General features: G+C 40.1%; 2 protein-coding genes across 15 annotated transcripts; one reads left to right on the forward strand and one right to left on the reverse strand.

The window, feature by feature from the left end:
* The first annotated feature begins 5,162 nt into the window (after positions 1–5,162).
* Positions 5,163–9,570, forward strand: LOC128195801 (uncharacterized). Its single transcript, XM_052874478.1, has 3 exons — positions 5,163–5,429; positions 5,791–5,894; positions 9,357–9,570. The coding sequence occupies exons 1-3, from the start codon at positions 5,163–5,165 to the stop codon at positions 9,568–9,570; spliced, it is 585 nt and encodes a 194-aa protein (XP_052730438.1).
* Positions 7,293–16,483, reverse strand: LOC108324337 (uncharacterized). 14 transcript variants are annotated; one of them, XR_008247564.1, is made up of 8 exons: positions 15,937–16,483; positions 15,326–15,493; positions 12,760–13,730; positions 11,761–11,834; positions 11,413–11,444; positions 11,052–11,097; positions 7,998–8,515; positions 7,293–7,515 (listed from the first exon to the last, which is right to left on the reverse strand). XR_008247564.1 is itself a non-coding variant. In XM_017558086.2 (3 exons), exons 1-3 carry the CDS (start codon positions 16,393–16,395, stop codon positions 14,658–14,660), a joined length of 813 nt encoding a protein of 270 aa, XP_017413575.1. In that variant the 5' UTR covers positions 16,396–16,481; the 3' UTR covers positions 14,603–14,657. The 14 variants fall into 14 exon arrangements, 1 of the variants encoding a protein (XP_017413575.1); XR_008247554.1 differs by lacking the exon at positions 11,413–11,444 and having other exon boundaries at positions 8,286–8,515; XR_008247562.1 differs by lacking the exon at positions 11,413–11,444 and having other exon boundaries at positions 7,998–8,067; positions 8,300–8,515; positions 11,761–13,730.
* Positions 16,484–17,402: the final 919 nt, after the last annotated feature.

Here is a 17,402-nt window from a genome sequence, read left to right on the forward strand (position 1 = left end):
CGCAGAAGGGGACGCTCGTCCAGCAGGGGACGCTCGTCCAGCAGGGGACGCTCGTCCAGCAGGGGACGCTCGTCCAGCAGAGGATGCTCGTCCAGCAGGGGACGCTCGTCCAGCATGGGACGCTCGTCCAGCAGCGCACGCTCGTCCAGAAATGGGACGTTCGTCTGCAGGAGGACGCTCGTCCGCGCACTCGTCCAGTTGGGACGCTCGTCCAGAAGTTGGGACGCTCGTTCAGATAGTGGACGCTCGTCCAGTCGTCCAAGACGTTCGCCAACGCTCGCCCAATGTACACGCTCGTCCAAGTTGACGCTCGTCCAACTCGCGGCCGCTCGTCCAGAAAATTGGACGTTCGTCCAGAATTGACCCGTGACTTCAATTATTGTACCCTTCTTTATATCAGACTCCAGAGGCATTTGCAGAAGGGGAGATCTGAAACGGGGAGAAGACCAGGGACGCTGCTGCAGATGCTCCAAGGGGCTTCAATGGTGGAAAAACTCCAATTTCCACCATCCAATCCATCATTTCTCTCTTCTATGTTGTATATGTGTAGCTAAAACCCCATTTCACTGGGGTTGAGAGTAAATTTCTGAACTCTTTGTAATTTCTCTATTAATGCATGATCTTGTATGAATTTTGTGTTCTATCCTTATGTTTCATGCTTTTGATGGAAATCTGAGCTATTTGAACGGTTAAATCATTGGAAAATGTATGAGACCGCGGACCTAGGATAAAACTGCTAAAGGATTTCGAGTCCTAGACATAGGAGGGAATTTTTAGTCATCTGTGACATTGTGGTTAAGGCAAATCTGATAATTGAATTAGCTAAGGAATTAGCAATTTAGTTTGAATGATTAAGAACTGTCTCTGAGGAATCAGGACTGCATGCGCCTAGGATGTCGATGCTTAATTTTGAGAAATTGTGTTATTAGAAAATTACCGGAGTGATGAACTTGAATTTCAACCCCAGTGAACTTTAATTCATCTATTTTTACCTCTTTAATTTCATCTGTATGCAAATCTTACTTGTGTTGTAAAATTAATCGCTAAATTAGTAAACTTTAATCAATCTGTGAATCAAAACAAATCCCTTGGGAAAACGATATTCGGACTTACTGATTTATTACTTGTACGATTCGGTACGCTTGCCGAGGTCTCAACAGGGTTATGGTTTAAGGTAAGAGTTATGGTTATGGTAAGGGTTTAGGGTTAGGGTTAAGTGTTAGGGTTATGGTTTAGGGATATGTTTGAGGTTAATGTTAAGGTTTAAGGTTATGATTAAGGTTTAAAGTTTAGGGTTTAAGGTTTAAGGTTTAGGATTAAGGTTATGGTCGATGGTCGAGGGTCGAGGATCTAAGGTTGTGGGTCGTGTGTGGTGGGTCGTGGGTTGAGCGTCATAGGTTAAGGGTTGTGGGTTGTGGACCGTGGGTCAAAGGTCAAAGATCGAGGATCGAGGTTCTTGGGTTGTGGGTTGTGGGCCGTGGGTCAAAGGTCAATGATCGAGGATCGAGGTTCCTGGGTTGTGGGTCGAGGGTCAACGGTCATGGGTCCTAGATCTTGGGTCGAGGGTGGAGGGTCGAATATCAAGGATGGAAGGTGGAGGGTGGAGGGACGGGGGACGAGGGTCTTGGATCAATGGTCGAGGGTCGAAGGTCCCGGGTCACGGGTCGAGGGTCATGGGTCATGGATCGTAGATCGTGGGTCGAGAGTCGTGGGTTGTAGGTAGTGGGTCGAAGGTCGAGGGTCGCGGATTGAGGGTCAAGCATTGAGGGTCGAGGGTTGAGGGTTAAGGGTCGACGGTTGAGGGTCAAGAGTCAAAGGTCGAGAATCGAAGTTAGAGGGTCGTCGGTCGTGAGTCGTGGGTCATGGCCGACGGTTGAGGGTCCGGGGTCGAGGGTCTTGGGTCGTCTGTCGCCGTTCGTGGGAGGAGGGACGACGTTAGAGTCCTACGTCATGGGTTGTGGGTTGTGGCCCGACAACTGACATACATAGGTCGTGGGTCGAGGGTCGTGGATCGTGGGTTTCAGGTATTGGGTAATTGATCAATGGTCGTGGGTCGAGGGTCTTAGTTCTTGGGTCGTGGGTCTTGGGTTTGGGTTGTGGGCCGTGAGCCGAGGGTCGTGGCTCCTGGGGCGTGGGTCGACAATTGATGTACATGGGTCGTGGGTCGGGGGTCGAGGGTCGAAGATCGAGCGTCAAGTGTCATGCATCATGGGTCGTGGGCAGTTGCTCGACGGCCAACATACATGGGTCGTGGGTTGAGGGTCGAGGATCGAGGGTCGATGGTCAAGGTTCGAGGGTCGAGGGTCGAGGGTCGGGGTTCGAGGGTCGAGGGTCAAAGATCGAGGGTCATAGGGCGTGGGTCCTGGATCGTGGGTTGTGTGTCAAGGGTCGAGGGTTGAGGTTAGAGGGTCAAGGGTTGAGGCTCGTGGGTCATGGATCGTAGGTCGTGGGTTGAGAGTTGTGGGTCGTGGGTAGTGGGTCGAGGGTCGCAGGTTAAGGGTTAAGGGTTAAGGGTCAACGGTTGAGTATCGACAGTTGAGGGTCAAGAGTCAAGGGTCGAGGGTCGTGGATCGTGAGTCGTGGGTCATGGGCCGACGGTTGAGGGTTCGGGGTCGTGGATCGTCTGTCGCCAACCGCGAGTGGAGGGACAGAGTTTAGAGTCCTACGTCGTGGGTCGTAGCCCAATAATTGACGTATATAGATCATGGGTCGTGGGTCGTTGATCGCAGGTCATGGGTTGGGGGTAGTGGGTAGTCAATCGTGGGTCGTGGGTCGTGGGTCGGGAGTCAAGGGTCTTTGTTCTTGGGTCGTAGGTCCTGGGTTGTGGGTTGTGGGCCGAGGGTCGTCGGTCGTGGCTCCTGGGTCGTGGGTCGATGACCGACATATATAGGTCGTGGGTCGGGGGTCGAGGTTCGAAGATTGAGCGTCAAAGGTCATGCGTCGTGGGCAGTGGCTCGACGACCAATGTACATGGGTCGGGGGTCGAGAATCAAGGGTCGATGGTTGATGGTCGAGGATCGATTGTCGAGGGTAATAAGGCGTGAGTCTTGGATCCTGGGCCATGGGCCGACGACCAACGAACATGGGTCGTGGATCGTGGGTCGAGGGTTATGGGTTAAGGGTCAGGGTTAAGGGTCAGGGTCAAGGGTCGAGAACCAAGGGTCGAGGGTTGAGGGTTAAGGTTAGGGTTTAGGGCTTAGAGTTTGAGAGGGGTTTTGGGTATTGGGTTTCACGGTTCGGGGTTCGTAGTTCGGGGCTTGGGGTTTGGGTTGAGGTTTGGAGTGTCTGATTTAGATTTTAGGGTTGAGGGTTGCGGGTTCAGAGTTTAAGATTTAGGGTTTAGGACTAGGTTTAGGGATTAGAGATTACAGTTTTAGAGTTAGGGTTTTGGTTGTAGGGTTTAGGTCGGGTTGAGGGTTGGGGGTCTAGTGTTTAGAATTTAGGATTTAGGATTTAGGGTTTAAGTCGGGTTTTGGGCTTCAGGCTGGGGGTTAATGGCTGAGGGTTGAGGGTCAGCGGTTTAGGGTTAAGATTTGAGGGTTGAGGGTTTAGGTTTATGGTTGAGGGTTTGGGGTTTGCGGGTTCAGAGGTTAGGATTTAGGATGTAAGGTGTAGAATTTAAGGTTTATGATTTAGGGTTTAAGGTTTTAGGGTTAAAGGTTTTAGTTTAGGGTTAGGGTTTAGGGTTAAGGGTTGGTGGTTAAGGGTTGATGGTTTCGGGTTGCGGGTTTCGAGTTTTGGAATTCGCGTTTCAAGTTTTTGAATTCGGGTTTCAGGTTGAGAGTTTCGGGTTTAGGGATTAGGGTTTAGGGATTAGTGTTTTAGAGTTAGGGTTTTGGTTTTAGGGTTTGGGTCGGGTTGAGGGTCTAATGTTTAGAATTTAGGTTTAAGAGTTTAGAGTTTATGTTTAGTAAATAGGGATTAGGGTTTAAGGGTTATGGTTTAGGGTTTAGGTCGGGTTTCGGGCTTCAGGATGAGGGTTGATGGTTTATGCTTAAGGGCTGAGTGTTTAGGGTTTAGGGTTTAGGGTTTAGGGTTGATGATTTGGGATTTTTGGTTTAGATTTTAGGGTTGAGAGTTGCGGGTTCAAAGTTGAGGATTTAGGATGTAAGGTGTAGAATTTAAGGTTTATGGTTTATGGTATAAAATTTTAGTTTAGGGTTAGGGTTTAGTGTTAGGGTTTAGGGTTCAGGGTTGGTGGTTTCCGGTATCGGGTTTCGGGTTTTGGGATTCGAGTTTCAAGTTGAGAGTTTCGGATTTAGGACTTAGGGTTTAGGGTTTAGTGTTAGGGGTTCAGGATTTGAAGGTTGAAGGTTGGGAGTTTAGGGTTTAATGGTTGAAGGTTGGGAGCTTAGGATTTTAGATTTGGGTTGAGGGTTTAGGGTTTAGCGTTGGAGGTTAGGGGTTTAGGATTGAGGATTTAGGGTTTATGGTTAAGGGTTGAGGGTTGAGGTTTGAGGGTTGAGAGTTTAGTGTTGTGGGTTTAAGATTTACGGTTTCGGTTTAGATTTATGGATTAGAGATTAGGATTTTAGAGTTAGGGTTTTAGTTTTAGGGTTTGGGTCAGTTTGAGGGTTGAGAGTCTATTGTTTAGATTTTAGGGTTTAGAGTTTAAGGTTTAAGATTTAGGGTTTAGGTTTAGTAAATATACATTAGGATTTAAGGGTTTGGGTCGGGTTTTGGGCTTCGGGTTGAGGGTTTATGGTTGAGGGTTGACGGTTGAGGGTTGGCGGTTTAGGGTTAAGATTTGAGGGTTTAGGATTGAGGGTTTAGGGTTGAGGGTTTATGGTGGAGGGTTTGAGGTTTACGGTTTAGATTTTAGGGTTGAGGGTTGCAGTTTCAGAGTTGAGGATTTAGAATGGAGGGTATATAATATAAGGTTTACGATTTAGGGTTTAGGGTTTTAAGCTTTAAGGTTAAGGGTTTTAAGGTTAGGGTTTAGTGTTAGGATTTAGGATTGAGGGTTGGTGGTTGAGTTATAGTTAGGGTTTAACATTACGGATGGAGTTACGATTTAGGATTAGGGTTAGGGTTAGGTTTTAGTGTTAGGATTAGGGTTTAGGTTTAGGGTAAGGATTAGGGTTAAGGTTTAGGGTTAGGTTTTACGGTTAAGGTTATGGTGATGGTTTAGGATTTAAGGAAAGCGTTTAGGATTAGAATTGATGGTAAGGGATGAGGGTCCAGGTACAGGGTTCGAGGTCCGGGGTCCGAGGATTAGGGTTAGGGGTCTGGGGTCCGGGAACCAGGGTCCAAGTTTCAAGGTCCAAGGTCTCGGGTCTCGGGTCCAGGGTCCAAGGTCTAGGGTCCAGGGTCCAGGGGCCAGGGTCCAGGGTCCAGGGTCCAGGGGCCAGGGTCCAGGGGCCAGGGTCCAGGGTCCAGGGTCCAGGGTCCAGGGTCCAGGGTCCAGGGTCCAGGGTCCAGGGTCCAGGGTCTAGGGTCCAGGGTCGATCGATGTTTTAGTGTTAGGGATCAGGTTTAGAGTTTTTGGTGTAGAGTACAAGGTTGAGGGTTGAGAGTTCAGGATTGAAGGTTTAGAGTTTAAGGTTTGGAGTTTAGGGTTTGAATTTAGTTTTGGAGTTCAGGGCCCAGGGTCCAAGGTCCGGGGTTCAGGGTCCGAGGTTCGGGGTCCAAGGTCTAGGGTCTAGGGTCCAGGGTCCCGGGTCGATGTTTTAGTGTTAGGGATCATGTTTAGGGTCGATGGTTTAGGGTTTTTGGCATAAGGTGCAAGGTTGAGGGTTGAGGATTGAGGATTGAGGGTTTAAGGTTTGGAGTTTAGGGTTTAAATTTAAGGTCCAGGATCTGGGGTCCGGAGTCCAAGGTCCAGGATCCGGGGTTCGGAGTCCAGGGTCCAGGGTCCAGGGTCCGGAGTCCAAGGTCCAGGGTCCAGGGTCCAGGTTTTAATGTTAGGGAGCGTGTTTAGGGTTTTGGATGTAGGGTGCAAGGTTGAGGATTGAGGGTTGAGGGTTTAAGGTTTGGAGTTTAGGGTTTGACTTTAGGGTTAGGGTTAGAGTTATGTTTCGAGTTTAGGGTTAGAGTTTAGCGTTAGGGATAAAGTTATGATTTAAGATTAGGGTTAGGATTATGTTTAAGGTGTAGGGTTAGGATTAGGATTAAGGTTTAGGGTTAGAGATTAGGGTTAGGTTTAGGGTTAAGGTTAGGGTGAGCGTTTAGGGTTAAGGTTACGGTGAGGGTTCAGGGTGAGGGTTTAGGGTGTGGATTTAAGGTTAGAGTAAGGGATTAGAGTTTAGAGTCAGGGTTAAGTTTAAGATCAGGTTTAGGGTGAGGGTCGAGTCGAGGGTCAGGGTTTAAGGTTAGGTTTAAGGTGAGGGTTTACTAAGGTTAGGGTTTGAGTTCAGGATTTAGGATGGGGGTTGAGGGTTTAGTGTCAGGATTTTGGATGCAGGTTGTGGGTTGAGGAATTAGGGATTTGGGTTTAGGTTAGGGTTTAGAGTTTATGGTTTAGAGTTTGGAGTTTAGGATTAGGATTAGAGTTTAGGATTTATGATTTAGGGTTTAAGGTTTGGGGTTTAGGGTTTAGGGTTAGGATTAGTGACAATGTTTAGGGTTAGAGTTTAGGGTTAAGGTTAGGGTGAGGGTTTAGGACAAAGATTTAGGGTTAAGGGTTAATGTTAGTGTTTTAATTTAGGGTTTATGATTTAGGATTTGAGGTTTAAGGTTAGGATTAGTAGTAAGGTTTAGAGTTATGGTAAGGTTAGGATTTTGGGTTAGGATTAGATTTAAGGTTAGGGTGAGGGTTTAGGACAAAGATTTAGCGTTAAGGGTTAGTGTTTAGTTTAGGGTTTGGATTTAGGGGTTGTGGTTAGATTTATAATTTATTGTTAGGGTTTGTGGTTTAAAGTACTTAGGGTTTATATGTGGGTGTTACCTAGGGTTTACGTAGGGTTTACCTAGGATTTACTTAGTGAAAATATTATAAGGGATGAAAGGAGTGAAGTAAACATTAAAAAAATGAAGAAAAATAAGTAAAGAACAAAACAAACAAAAAAAAAGAAAGCATGAAAGACAATGGGAGAAAAAGAAAAACGAAGGAAACAACCAAGAAATCAATAAAAGAAAAAGCGAGAAAGGACAAAAATAAAGAAAGCCAAAAAACTAAGAAAGAAAAGAAGCAAGAATCAATTATGAAAGAAAATGAAAAATCATGAAAGCAGGAAGGGAAACACTTAAACAAGAAAGAATGGAGAAAGAAAAATAATTCAAGAAAGAAAAAAATAAAAAACATAATATAACAAGAAAGAACGCAAAAATTAAAAAAAAAAGGAAAAAAGCAATGAAACAAAAAGAAAGAAAGCAAGAAACTAGAAATATTATGGATTTTTTATCTTGTACTGAATTGTAAAAGATTATGGATTAGTAAGAGAAGAAAAGAAGTGAGAAAACATAGCCCATGAACACTTGTGACAGCATTGATCCTTTGGTTCTGTAAGAATATTGCAAAGCCTTCTCCACTCTGTCCCTTGCTATCCTTCTTGTCCATTTTCGCCTTTGTTCTTTCTACATGAAGAGTTTTTGTAAACACAACAATTAATTCAGGTTAATAGTTAATTCTAGCCTAATTCACTAATAAAATGACAATCAATATCTATACTGGAAACTAGGAGAATAAAAAATTTATTATCATACAAGAACAATTAATACATGTATAATAAATACTTCTCAAGCTATTGAGGATAAAATCATAATGTGTTGATTGAGTTGAAGATTTGACATAATGCCCCTTTTTATAAATTTCTAAGAATACAGATAGTTATCAAGGAAGACACAAAAACCAAATGTAGACCTTCTAATGTCCAAACAATTACCTTAGTTTGAATCAGTGTACACTCACATCTGAAAACGGTTGTTTTGCAAAACAAAAAGCCTTTAATTCAAATAAGGACTATAACTTCAACAGAACTTGATCAACATAATTCATAATAGATCCAATTAAGATCATGTACATAAACAAGTAAGGTAATCAGTGAAGAACCAGATACCTGTGTGAATAATAGATAAACCATGTTGTGGCAATGTGGATGAAAATTTACAAAATCATTGTCTTGAGCCCTGCCTAAGTTCATGTAAATTCATTGATTAAAAAATCTTGTAAAAGAGTATTACACACGGACTGATTTGATATACGTCACGAACTTAGCTAACTCATGAAAAACTTAATTAACTCTAATACTAGGAACCACCCCAATTTTAGTTAGTTCAAACCCAACATTCAAGTCTAAAATGAAACATTGATCCAACCTTCAACGTAAAGATCAGGGTGGGCGCACCTTGAAGAACTTACATAGAGGGCATTTGAGACCACAAGCTTCAAGATTTACCAATGAGCAAGGAGTAAAGTGGACTTGTTCCATCAAAAAGTTGAAAATCTCCTTCAATCGTCTTGAATTCAATTTCACGCTTAATACCAGTAGTAAGAGTCTCCAATTCTTTCTCATAACAATCTACAATTCCTTTAGCGTTGAATTTTACCCCCAAATGCTATATTTTGCTGTCCTATCTGTTCAGGTAATGTAACAATAACAAATATAGTTCAAGTTAAATACATTGGGTAAGAAAATACTTCAAATGATGTAAATTTTAGTTCGGGTAACAGTAATATAAAACATACAGTGAGACTAATTTGTAAAGGTTGCAACTCAGAAGAATAAATTAGCTAAAACCATGGTTGGCCTTGCAACAATGTAATCTTATTAAATGTTTGACTTTAACCTGAATCATTCCTTGTCACCAAAATTATAATAGTAATATAAGCATATGGTCACATTATGATTTCCAGATTAAAATATGCACCAAAAAAGTGCGTAATACATATCACTCGCTAACATTGGTATTCATGTACTTCTAAGTTGTATATACATCACAATGCATCATGCCATTGTCATCACCCAGAATTGATGCCTAACCTGTATTTGCTTTTATACCAAAATGAAGCTTGTTTTCTAAACATTCACTCATTTAAAAACACTTTTTCTATGTTTGTTTTCTAAAAATTTAAGAAAGAACAAAACGAAAGAATGAAGCACATGACAGCTCTGCAACTTGTTACTCAGTAATGCCCTCTTGTTTACATAGCAATTTCCGGCGGCGGGGTGATAAATACAACAAGTTACATTATAGAGAAGCAAAACAAACTATCTAGAGTTAGGGTTAGGATTTAGCATTACGGATGGAGTTATGATTTAGGGTTAGGGTTTAGGGTTAGGGTTAGGTTTTAGAGTTAGGGTTAAGGTTTATGGTTATGGTTTAGGGTTAAGGTTATGGTGAGGGTTTAGGATTAGGATTTAGGGTGAGGGTTTAGGGTTGGAGTAAGGGTAAGGGGTTTGGTGTCCGGGGTCAAGGGTCGAGGTTTTAGCATTAGGTGCAGGGTGCAGGGTGCAGGGTGCAGGGTGCAGGGTGCAGGGTGCAGGGTGCAGGGTGCAGGGTGCAGGGTGCAGGGTGCAGGGTGCAGGGTGCAGGGTGCAGGGTGCAGGGTGCAGGGTGCAGGGTGCAGGGTGCAGGGTGCAGGGTGCAGGGTGCAGGGTGCAGGGTGCAGGATTGAGGATTGAGGATTGAGGATTGAGGGTTGATGGTTGAGGGTTGAGGGTTGAGGGTTGAGGGTTGAGGGTTGAGGATTTAGGGTTTAAGGTTTGGAGTTTAGGGTTTTAGTTTAGGGTGAGGGTTTGAGGTTAGGGTTAGGGTTATATTTCGAGTTTAGGGTTAGGGCTTAGCGTTAGAGATAGACTTATGATTTAGCGTTAGGTTTAGGGTTAGTGTTAGGGTTTAGGATTACAATTAAGGTTAAGGTTTAGGGTTAGAGTTTAGGGTTAGGATTAGGGTTAAGGTTAGGGTGAGCGTTTAGGGTTAAGGTTAGGGTGAGGGTTTAGGGTGAGAGTTTAGGGTTAGAGTAAGGGATTATAGTTTAGAATCAGAGATAGGGTTTAGGATCAACGTTTTGGGTTTAGGATTTAGGGTTTAGGTTTTATGGTTTAGGGTTGAAGGTTTAGTGTTTACGGTTTAGAGTTTATGGTTTAGGGTTTAGGATTTAAGGTTTATGGTTTAGGGTTTATGGCTGAGGGTCGAGGGTTGAGGGTTGAGGGTCGAGGGTCGAGGGTTGAGGGTTAGGGTTTACGGTTAGATTTAAGGTGAGGGTTTACGGTTAAGGTTAAGGTTAAGGTTGGAGTTCATGGTGAGGATTTAGGATGGGGGTTGAGGGTTCAGTGTCAGGATTTAGGATGCGGGTTGAGGGTTGAGGGTTCAAGGTTGAGGGATTATGGATTAGGGTTTGGGTTAGGGTTTAGGATTTAGGGTTTATGGTTTATGGTTTAGGATTAGGGTTTAGTGTTTATCAATTAGGGTTTATGGTTGAGGATTTGGGGTTTAAGGTTAGGGTTAGTGGTAAGATTTATGGTTAAGGTTTAGGGTTAGGGTTTAGCGTTAAGGTTTAGGGTTAGGTTTAGGGTAAGGGTTAAGGTTAGGGTAATGGTTTAGGACTAGGATTTAGGGTTAAGGGTTATGTTAGTTTTTAGTTTAGGGTTTGGTGTTAGGGGTTGTGGTTAGAATTATGATTTATTGTTAGGGTTAGGGTTTGTGGTTAAAGGTACTTAGGGTTTATCCGTGTGTGTTACCTAGGGTGTACCTAAGATTTTCGTAGGGTTTACCTAGGTATGACTTGGCCCTAGCCCACATGGGTTGGGGCAAAAAATGCCCACAGGGCTAAATATGCCCAAAGCCCTATGGGTCCGGCTGGACGTTCATTTTTACCAAATTTTATGTAGAGAAACTAATAAATTTCCTGGAGCTTAGTTTATTAATTTGTTTAACAGCTGTTACATTACTTGGTTGTTGGTCTCGTTATGAATGCCGACAGCTACAAGATCAGCTGATACAGTTTTTGATCCTTCTAAAGCAGCCTTTGAACAGTAATATTTTACTATGGACAACTTTGGGAAGTAAAATGCCTATAGAATTATGCAGAAAAACTCAAAAACGACAGAGATTGCAAAAAATAGCGCTGTAAAATGAGGAAATAATCAATCTTGTGTCAAAAACAGCACCTTTAGAGTTAATGGATGACAACCAAATCTACAATGCCGTATAAAACTGCCATAATGCAAAAACAAGTGAGTAAAACTGATCTGTGGCAATATCCATTAGTGAATAAGAGTAACAGTCCCTTTCCGAAGACCATTCTTTGAATTCTCAAAACCCACTTTCACTTTCATCTTTGTTTAACACTACAGTGGAAAAGAGAAGATTTCAAATTTGAAAACATAGCACGTATCAAAAGTAGAATTATAAATTACATGAATAAAAGTAAAGTGTACATTTCAAAATCTGTATACATGAGACATAGCCTCAATGCATTTAAGTTCTTCTATTACGTCCTTAACTTTGGAAAATGCTCAGCTTACATACTTATTTTTTGTGCCAATGTGCAGCAAGGAAAACTACAGTAGAAAAGAAACGAAGAAGCTTCATCATAATCAAAAACCAAAGAAGGGTAAACACTAAACAATGGTGAAGCAACTTTGGCTTTCTCTTTCAGTTATTCCATCCATTGCCACTAATGAGAAAAAGGAAAGATAATATTCATATAATTCCTTGTCAAACTTAAGGTAATACGAAAACAAACTTAAAAATAAGATATTTTTATTTATATGATAAGAAAAATCTTCTGCCTACACATTGCTCGAATAACAGAGATGAAATCATTCTGCATGCACACAGCCATAAGAATGTTGTAAAAGAGTAGAACCCACTTACTCAAGAACTATGTGCAGGTGACTTTTGGTCTTACAAGATCCAAGATACTTTACAATGCTTTTGTGTTTCATATTCTGCAAAATAATAATCAATTCAAAAACATGGCATCATATAATATCACTAAAGACAATCCAAATGTGCTTATAACCCCAAGCTTGTTTTTATAAATCACAATAGTAAGCCAATGAACTAAATTTGTATTTGCATCAAAACAAAAACAGTAAAAGAAAGCTACTTAAGAGAACATAGAAAAATTAATGTAAAGTACATTTTCAAGTTTCAAGGTGCAGAATTCAAGTTGTTTATAATGAAAAAATGACATTTCAAAGTCACACCTTGAGAACATTTCAACTTGTATTTCCAAAAAGAAAACGGCTGAAATGGTGTCAATATCATCAGGGAACGCAAGAAGAGCAGAATTTATAGGATGCCAACAAAAGTTTATTCAATGCACTAACACCGGTGAGATAGTTATAAAGGTAGGTACCAACCATTCACATTTTGACAGGAAAAAAACACGTTTTGAATCTTCTTAAACAAAGAAAAGACAAATATTCTATATCGACTAAACGTCTTTCATAATGAAAACAAACACAGAACGTTAGCAAACTTATTTCAACTTTTTAACACAAAATTTGGATGAAGCAAGCACCCACTTAAATTCAAGAACAAGAAGTTCTTTAACAACTTTCCCAGAACCTACATCCTTGAAAACACAAACATGCAAAGATATTGAATTAATTAAATTAACATCAAACAGGCAAACACCCAATAAAACAAACATCAAAAGAATAAGAAACATAGAAATGAAAGTTGGAGTTGGGGATGAGGTTATGAATCACCAGTATCGGAAGAAAATAGTAAGAGATTTGTTCATGAATAAGAAGATAATATAAATTAAACATGTTCATGAACAGGTAGATAAAAAGATAAGAAAGTAAACTGAATTTATAATTTCAAAACATAATTTCATGATTTCTTGAGAAACGAAGTGCATACCTCCAAAATGGGCAGTGTGAAATAGACAAGCAAGAGGGTGATTAAGAAAAGGGTAGAATTGAGTTTTGCAGTTCTAGCAAAGTTGATGTTGCCGACTCTGACTTCGTATACAAGGATAAATGGCAATAGTCCAGCGTTCCAGCATGCAGAGAAGTGTTTCTTCAGAGCAAACGGGAATATCTCGAAAAAAACCAAAATGTTTTGGGGGTTAGGGGCTAACCCGGCCCTAATTGAATCCCAACCAATTTCATGGTGCTGTGGGGGCCAGGGGCTTTAGAAAAGCCTCCTCTAACATGGGTAAAAAAAAATTGGCTGATTGTAAAAGAGGCCAGGGTTGGCCTTGGGGCCAAAAAAAACGTTGACAGCTCTACCTAGGATTTACTCAGTGAAAATGTTAGAAGGGAGGAAAGGAGTGAAGTAAACATTAAAAAATTAAATAACAAAAGAAACAAAAACAAGAAAGCAAGCATGAAAGATAATGGGGAAAAAAAGAAAAACGAAGGAAATAACCAAGAAATCAATAAAAGAAAAAGCGAGAAAGGAAGAAAATAAAGAAACCAAAAAACTAAGAAAGAAAAGAAGCAAGAATCAATTATGAAAGAAAATGAAAAATCATGTAGGCAGGAAGGGAAACACATAAACAAGAAAGAATGGAAGAAAGAAAAATAATTCAAGAAAGAAAAAAAAATAAACAAGATAATATAACAAGAAAGAACGCAAAAATTAAAAAAAAAAAGGAAAAAAGCAATGAAACAAAAAGAAAGAAAGCAAGAAACTAGAAATATTATGGATTTTTTATCTTGTACTGAATTGTAAAAGATTATGGATTAGTAAGAGAAGAAAAGAAGTGAGAAAACATAGCCCATGAACACTTGTGACAGCATTGATCCTTTGGTTCTGTAAGAATATTGCAAAGCCTTCTCCACTCTGTCCCTTGCTATCCTTCTTGTCCATTTTCGCCTTTGTTCTTTCTACATGAAGAGTTTTTGTAAACACAACAATTAATTCAGGTTAATAGTTAATTCTAGCCTAATTCACTAATAAAATGACAATCAATATCTATATGCTTAAACTACTTATTAAGGAAGATATTGGAAACTAAGAATAAAAAATTTATTATCATAAAAGAGCATAAATATATCAGCAAAAACTTTAAAATTGAGCAATTAATACATATACATTACTTCTCAAGCTATTGAGGATAAAATCATAATATTTTGATTGAGTTGAAGATTTGACATAATGCCCTTTTTGATAAATTTCTAAGAATAAAGATAGTTATCAAGGAAGACACAAAAACAAATTGTAGACCTTCTAGTGTCCAAATAATTACCTTAGTTTGCATCAGTAGACACTCACATCTGAAAACTGTTGTTTTGCAAAACAAAAAGCCTTTAATTCAAATAATGACTATAAGTTCAACATAACTTGATCAACATAATTCATATTAGATCCAATTAAGATCATGTAAGTAATCGGTGAAGAACCAGATACCTGTGTGAATAACAGATAAACCATGCTGCGGCAATGTGGATGAAAATTTACAAAATCATTGTCTTGAGCCCTGCCTAAGTTCATATGAATTCATTGAAAAAAAAATCTTGTAAAAAAGTATTACACACGGACTGATTTTATATACATCATGAACTTAAGCTAACTCATGAGAAACTTAATTAACTCTAATCCTAGGAACCACCCCAATTTTAGTTAGTTCAAACCCAAAATTCAAGTCTAAAATGAAACATTGATTCAACCTTCAATGTAAAGATCAGCGTCGGCGGACCTTGAATAAATTCTTACATAGAGGGCATTTAAGACCACAAGCTTGAAGATTTACCAATGAGCAAGAAGTAAAGTGGACTTGTATTAATTTTGTATGATCCACAATATATCATGAATTACACAACTAGCTCTTTTTGAGCTTCGTTCCTGACTGATACAAGGTTCATTTTTATCTCATTGCAAAGTCTACCCTCTATGATACGAATAGGCAACCACAGCTTCGGCTTAACATCAACAACGTATGAGAGAGTTGTACTAACTCCTCGGACTTGAGACTGCTCACAATTTTCACTGTTCAAATGCTGCAAAACCATTACAATTGGTTGATTAATTTTGCATAGGATGTTAACAACCCCGTTGAATACGTGGTTTCAAAATAGTATAAAATTTCAACATCTTTCAAAATGAATATTGAAACAAGTTAAAAACAAAGGGGATTCCTTTTTGTCAATAGCTAAAAGCAAAGGAGACATCTTTTTGTCAAAATAAATACTAGCTGTCCAGTTTTGCATAAATCATAATAACATCTTAGTCAACAGACTAAAATAATCACTAAACTTAAGTTTCCAAGCTATGATATCATCCTCCACTCCTAGTTTTTCGCCAAGGAAGGTCAGCCATGAATGATGCAGGTAGAATTTCACAAAGTCAATCTCAGAAAAAAAAAGGTTTGACCTTTGAAAAATAATTATGATAAAGTGCCTCACATTATGCAAATTGATGTGATATATATTATCCTGGATCCAGAAGAATTCTGAAATCAAGGGAACATATTAATTCCTACCTGAAAAATAGACCATTTTCCTTCAAAGAGTTGAAAATCTCCTTCAATCATCTTGAATTCAATTTCACGCTTAATACCAGTAGGAAGAGTCTCCAATTCTTTCTCATAACAATCTACAATTCCTTTAGCATTGAATTTTACCCCAAATGCTATATTTTGCTGTCCAATCTGTTCAGGTAATGTAACAATAACAAATATAGTTCAAGTCAAATACATTAGGTAAGAAAATACTTCAAATGATGTCAATTTTTAGTTCGGGTAACAGTAATATAAAACATACAGTGAGACTAATTTGTAAAGGTTGCAACTCAGGAAACAATGTAATCTTATAAAAAGTTTGACTCTTTTTATAAAAAGTTGGCCAATACAAATAAATTTCAACAAGAACATAAAGAGATACTCCAATTACATCTCCAAATTAATAAAGAATCAAGAATTTTTCATTCAGAAAATGAAAACAAGCCTAAAACAACCCTAGTACCTTATTTGAGATTAATCAAATCAGTACAATGCAGCGTGAAACAAACAGCCAAGAAAATGCAACTAATTTCCAAAAAAAAAATCAAACTTTAAAAACCCTATTTGGAGCACAACACGTGATAGAGAGGAACCTGCAAAAGACGGGCATAATTGTCACCCTTTTGGAGCAACTGGCTGACAACTAGGCCAGGAATGAAATCAGCCAACCTCTCGTAATCGGTCAAGATGTTCCAAATGGAAGAAAGAGAAGCTTCAATGGAAATTGTCGATTCGATTCTGCGCGAGTTCTTGTCCAGTTTCATCACCTCTACGCACACCCCATCATCAACTAAGGACTCTTCCGACTCTTCAACCCCCACATCACCCAAAGTGATGGGGTCGGGTTCTGAAGCAGCAGTGCACAAGAAAGGTGTGGACTTGGAGGAGCAGGGTTTGGGAAAGGATAGTGAATGATGGATCTTGAAATGAAAAGGGTGGAAGAAGAAGAGAGAGGAGTGGGTTATGGGAATGGAGTTAGGGGAAAAGGAAGCGAGTGGTTGAGGGAATAGAAAACCCGAGTATGATTCTGAGGAAACTGGAATGGCGCGCATTGTTTCTGTGGTGTTCTATTCTCCTCTACCATACTCTTTTTCTTTTACAAAAACACAAAACTACCATGTTGTTAAATCTGTCGCTCACAAAACAATCTTTAAAGCGTAGCGTGGTTTTACTGGTTAAGGTGAAAACATTAATTGTATAACTAATTTTGTTAGTACATAATTAATTACAAATATAACCTTTTTTAACTCTTATTTCGTTTCATTTTGAAAAAAAACTTTGTTTTGCTACAAAACTTATAATTAATTAAAAATATAACCTTTATACATCTTTGTTTTTTTTTCTAACCTTTTATGAGCGTAATTTCATCACAAGTTATGTTTTATTTAGGTTTAATGTCTCGGTAGGTCCCTATTTTTTGAGTGAATCTCAAATAGGTCCTTTTTCTTTTCGGCGTTTCGATTGGATCCTTTTTTATGTAAAATTGCATTAATTAGGGGTCTGCCGTCTAATTAAACAAACGGCCGTTTAAGTTTGGCCTACGTTATGGTGAATGTATTCATTATCTGACGTGGCATTTAAAACGAATTTTGTATTAAAAATTTGGACTGCAAGGTTCGTGCAGGGAGGAGGGATGGATGAGTTGCTCGCGGCGTTGGGGTACAAGGTTCGTGCTTCCGACATGGCAGACGTCGCACAGAAGCAGTTGGAGATGGTCATGGGGAGTGCCCAGGAAGATGGAATTTCCCACCTTGCTTCCGACACCGTCGTATCCATCTGGACCTGTTCATCGGTTCCCTGGAAGAAGGTTTTGATGCGCTTCGACAACTCGAGGTTGTCGGGGTTCTTCTGGATTATTAACTATGCTTTCACTTTATCCTAAATCAACAGGAAGACATGTTACAAATGATGTTGACAGACAGCAGCCAATTGTCCCAAGATCTTCGTCCAACAGAAGAATAAGTAGCCATACAAGATTGTCGGTTCCGGATCAAGAACTGTTTGAAGCTTCTTTGCTTCTTCGAAGGTTCGCTTTTCAAGATCTTATGTTGGCAACAAG

This window comes from Vigna angularis, chromosome 3 (assembly GCF_016808095.1).
Source record: "Vigna angularis cultivar LongXiaoDou No.4 chromosome 3, ASM1680809v1, whole genome shotgun sequence".
NCBI lineage: Eukaryota > Viridiplantae > Streptophyta > Magnoliopsida > Fabales > Fabaceae > Vigna > Vigna angularis.

Bases quoted from the DNA above. Each gene is read 5' to 3' on its own strand.
- LOC128195801 (XM_052874478.1), top strand. From the start codon at position 5,163: ATGGTAAGGGATGAGGGTCCAGGTACAGGGTTCGAGGTCCGGGGTCCG. The intron at 5,430-5,790 runs GTCTAGGGTCCA...TTTAAATTTAAG, and splicing joins TCCAGGGTCCAGGGTCCAGG to GTCCAGGATCTGGGGTCCGG. The intron at 5,895-9,356 runs GTTTTAATGTTA...TCCGGGGTCAAG, and splicing joins GTCCAGGGTCCAGGGTCCAG to GGTCGAGGTTTTAGCATTAG.
- LOC108324337 (XM_017558086.2), bottom strand. From the start codon at position 16,395: ATGCGCGCCATTCCAGTTTCCTCAGAATCATACTCGGGTTTTCTATTC. The intron at 15,494-15,936 runs GTTCCTCTCTAT...TTACCTGAACAG, and splicing joins ATTATGCCCGTCTTTTGCAG to ATTGGACAGCAAAATATAGC. The intron at 14,844-15,325 runs GTAGGAATTAAT...ATGGTTTTGCAG, and splicing joins GAAAATGGTCTATTTTTCAG to CATTTGAACAGTGAAAATTG.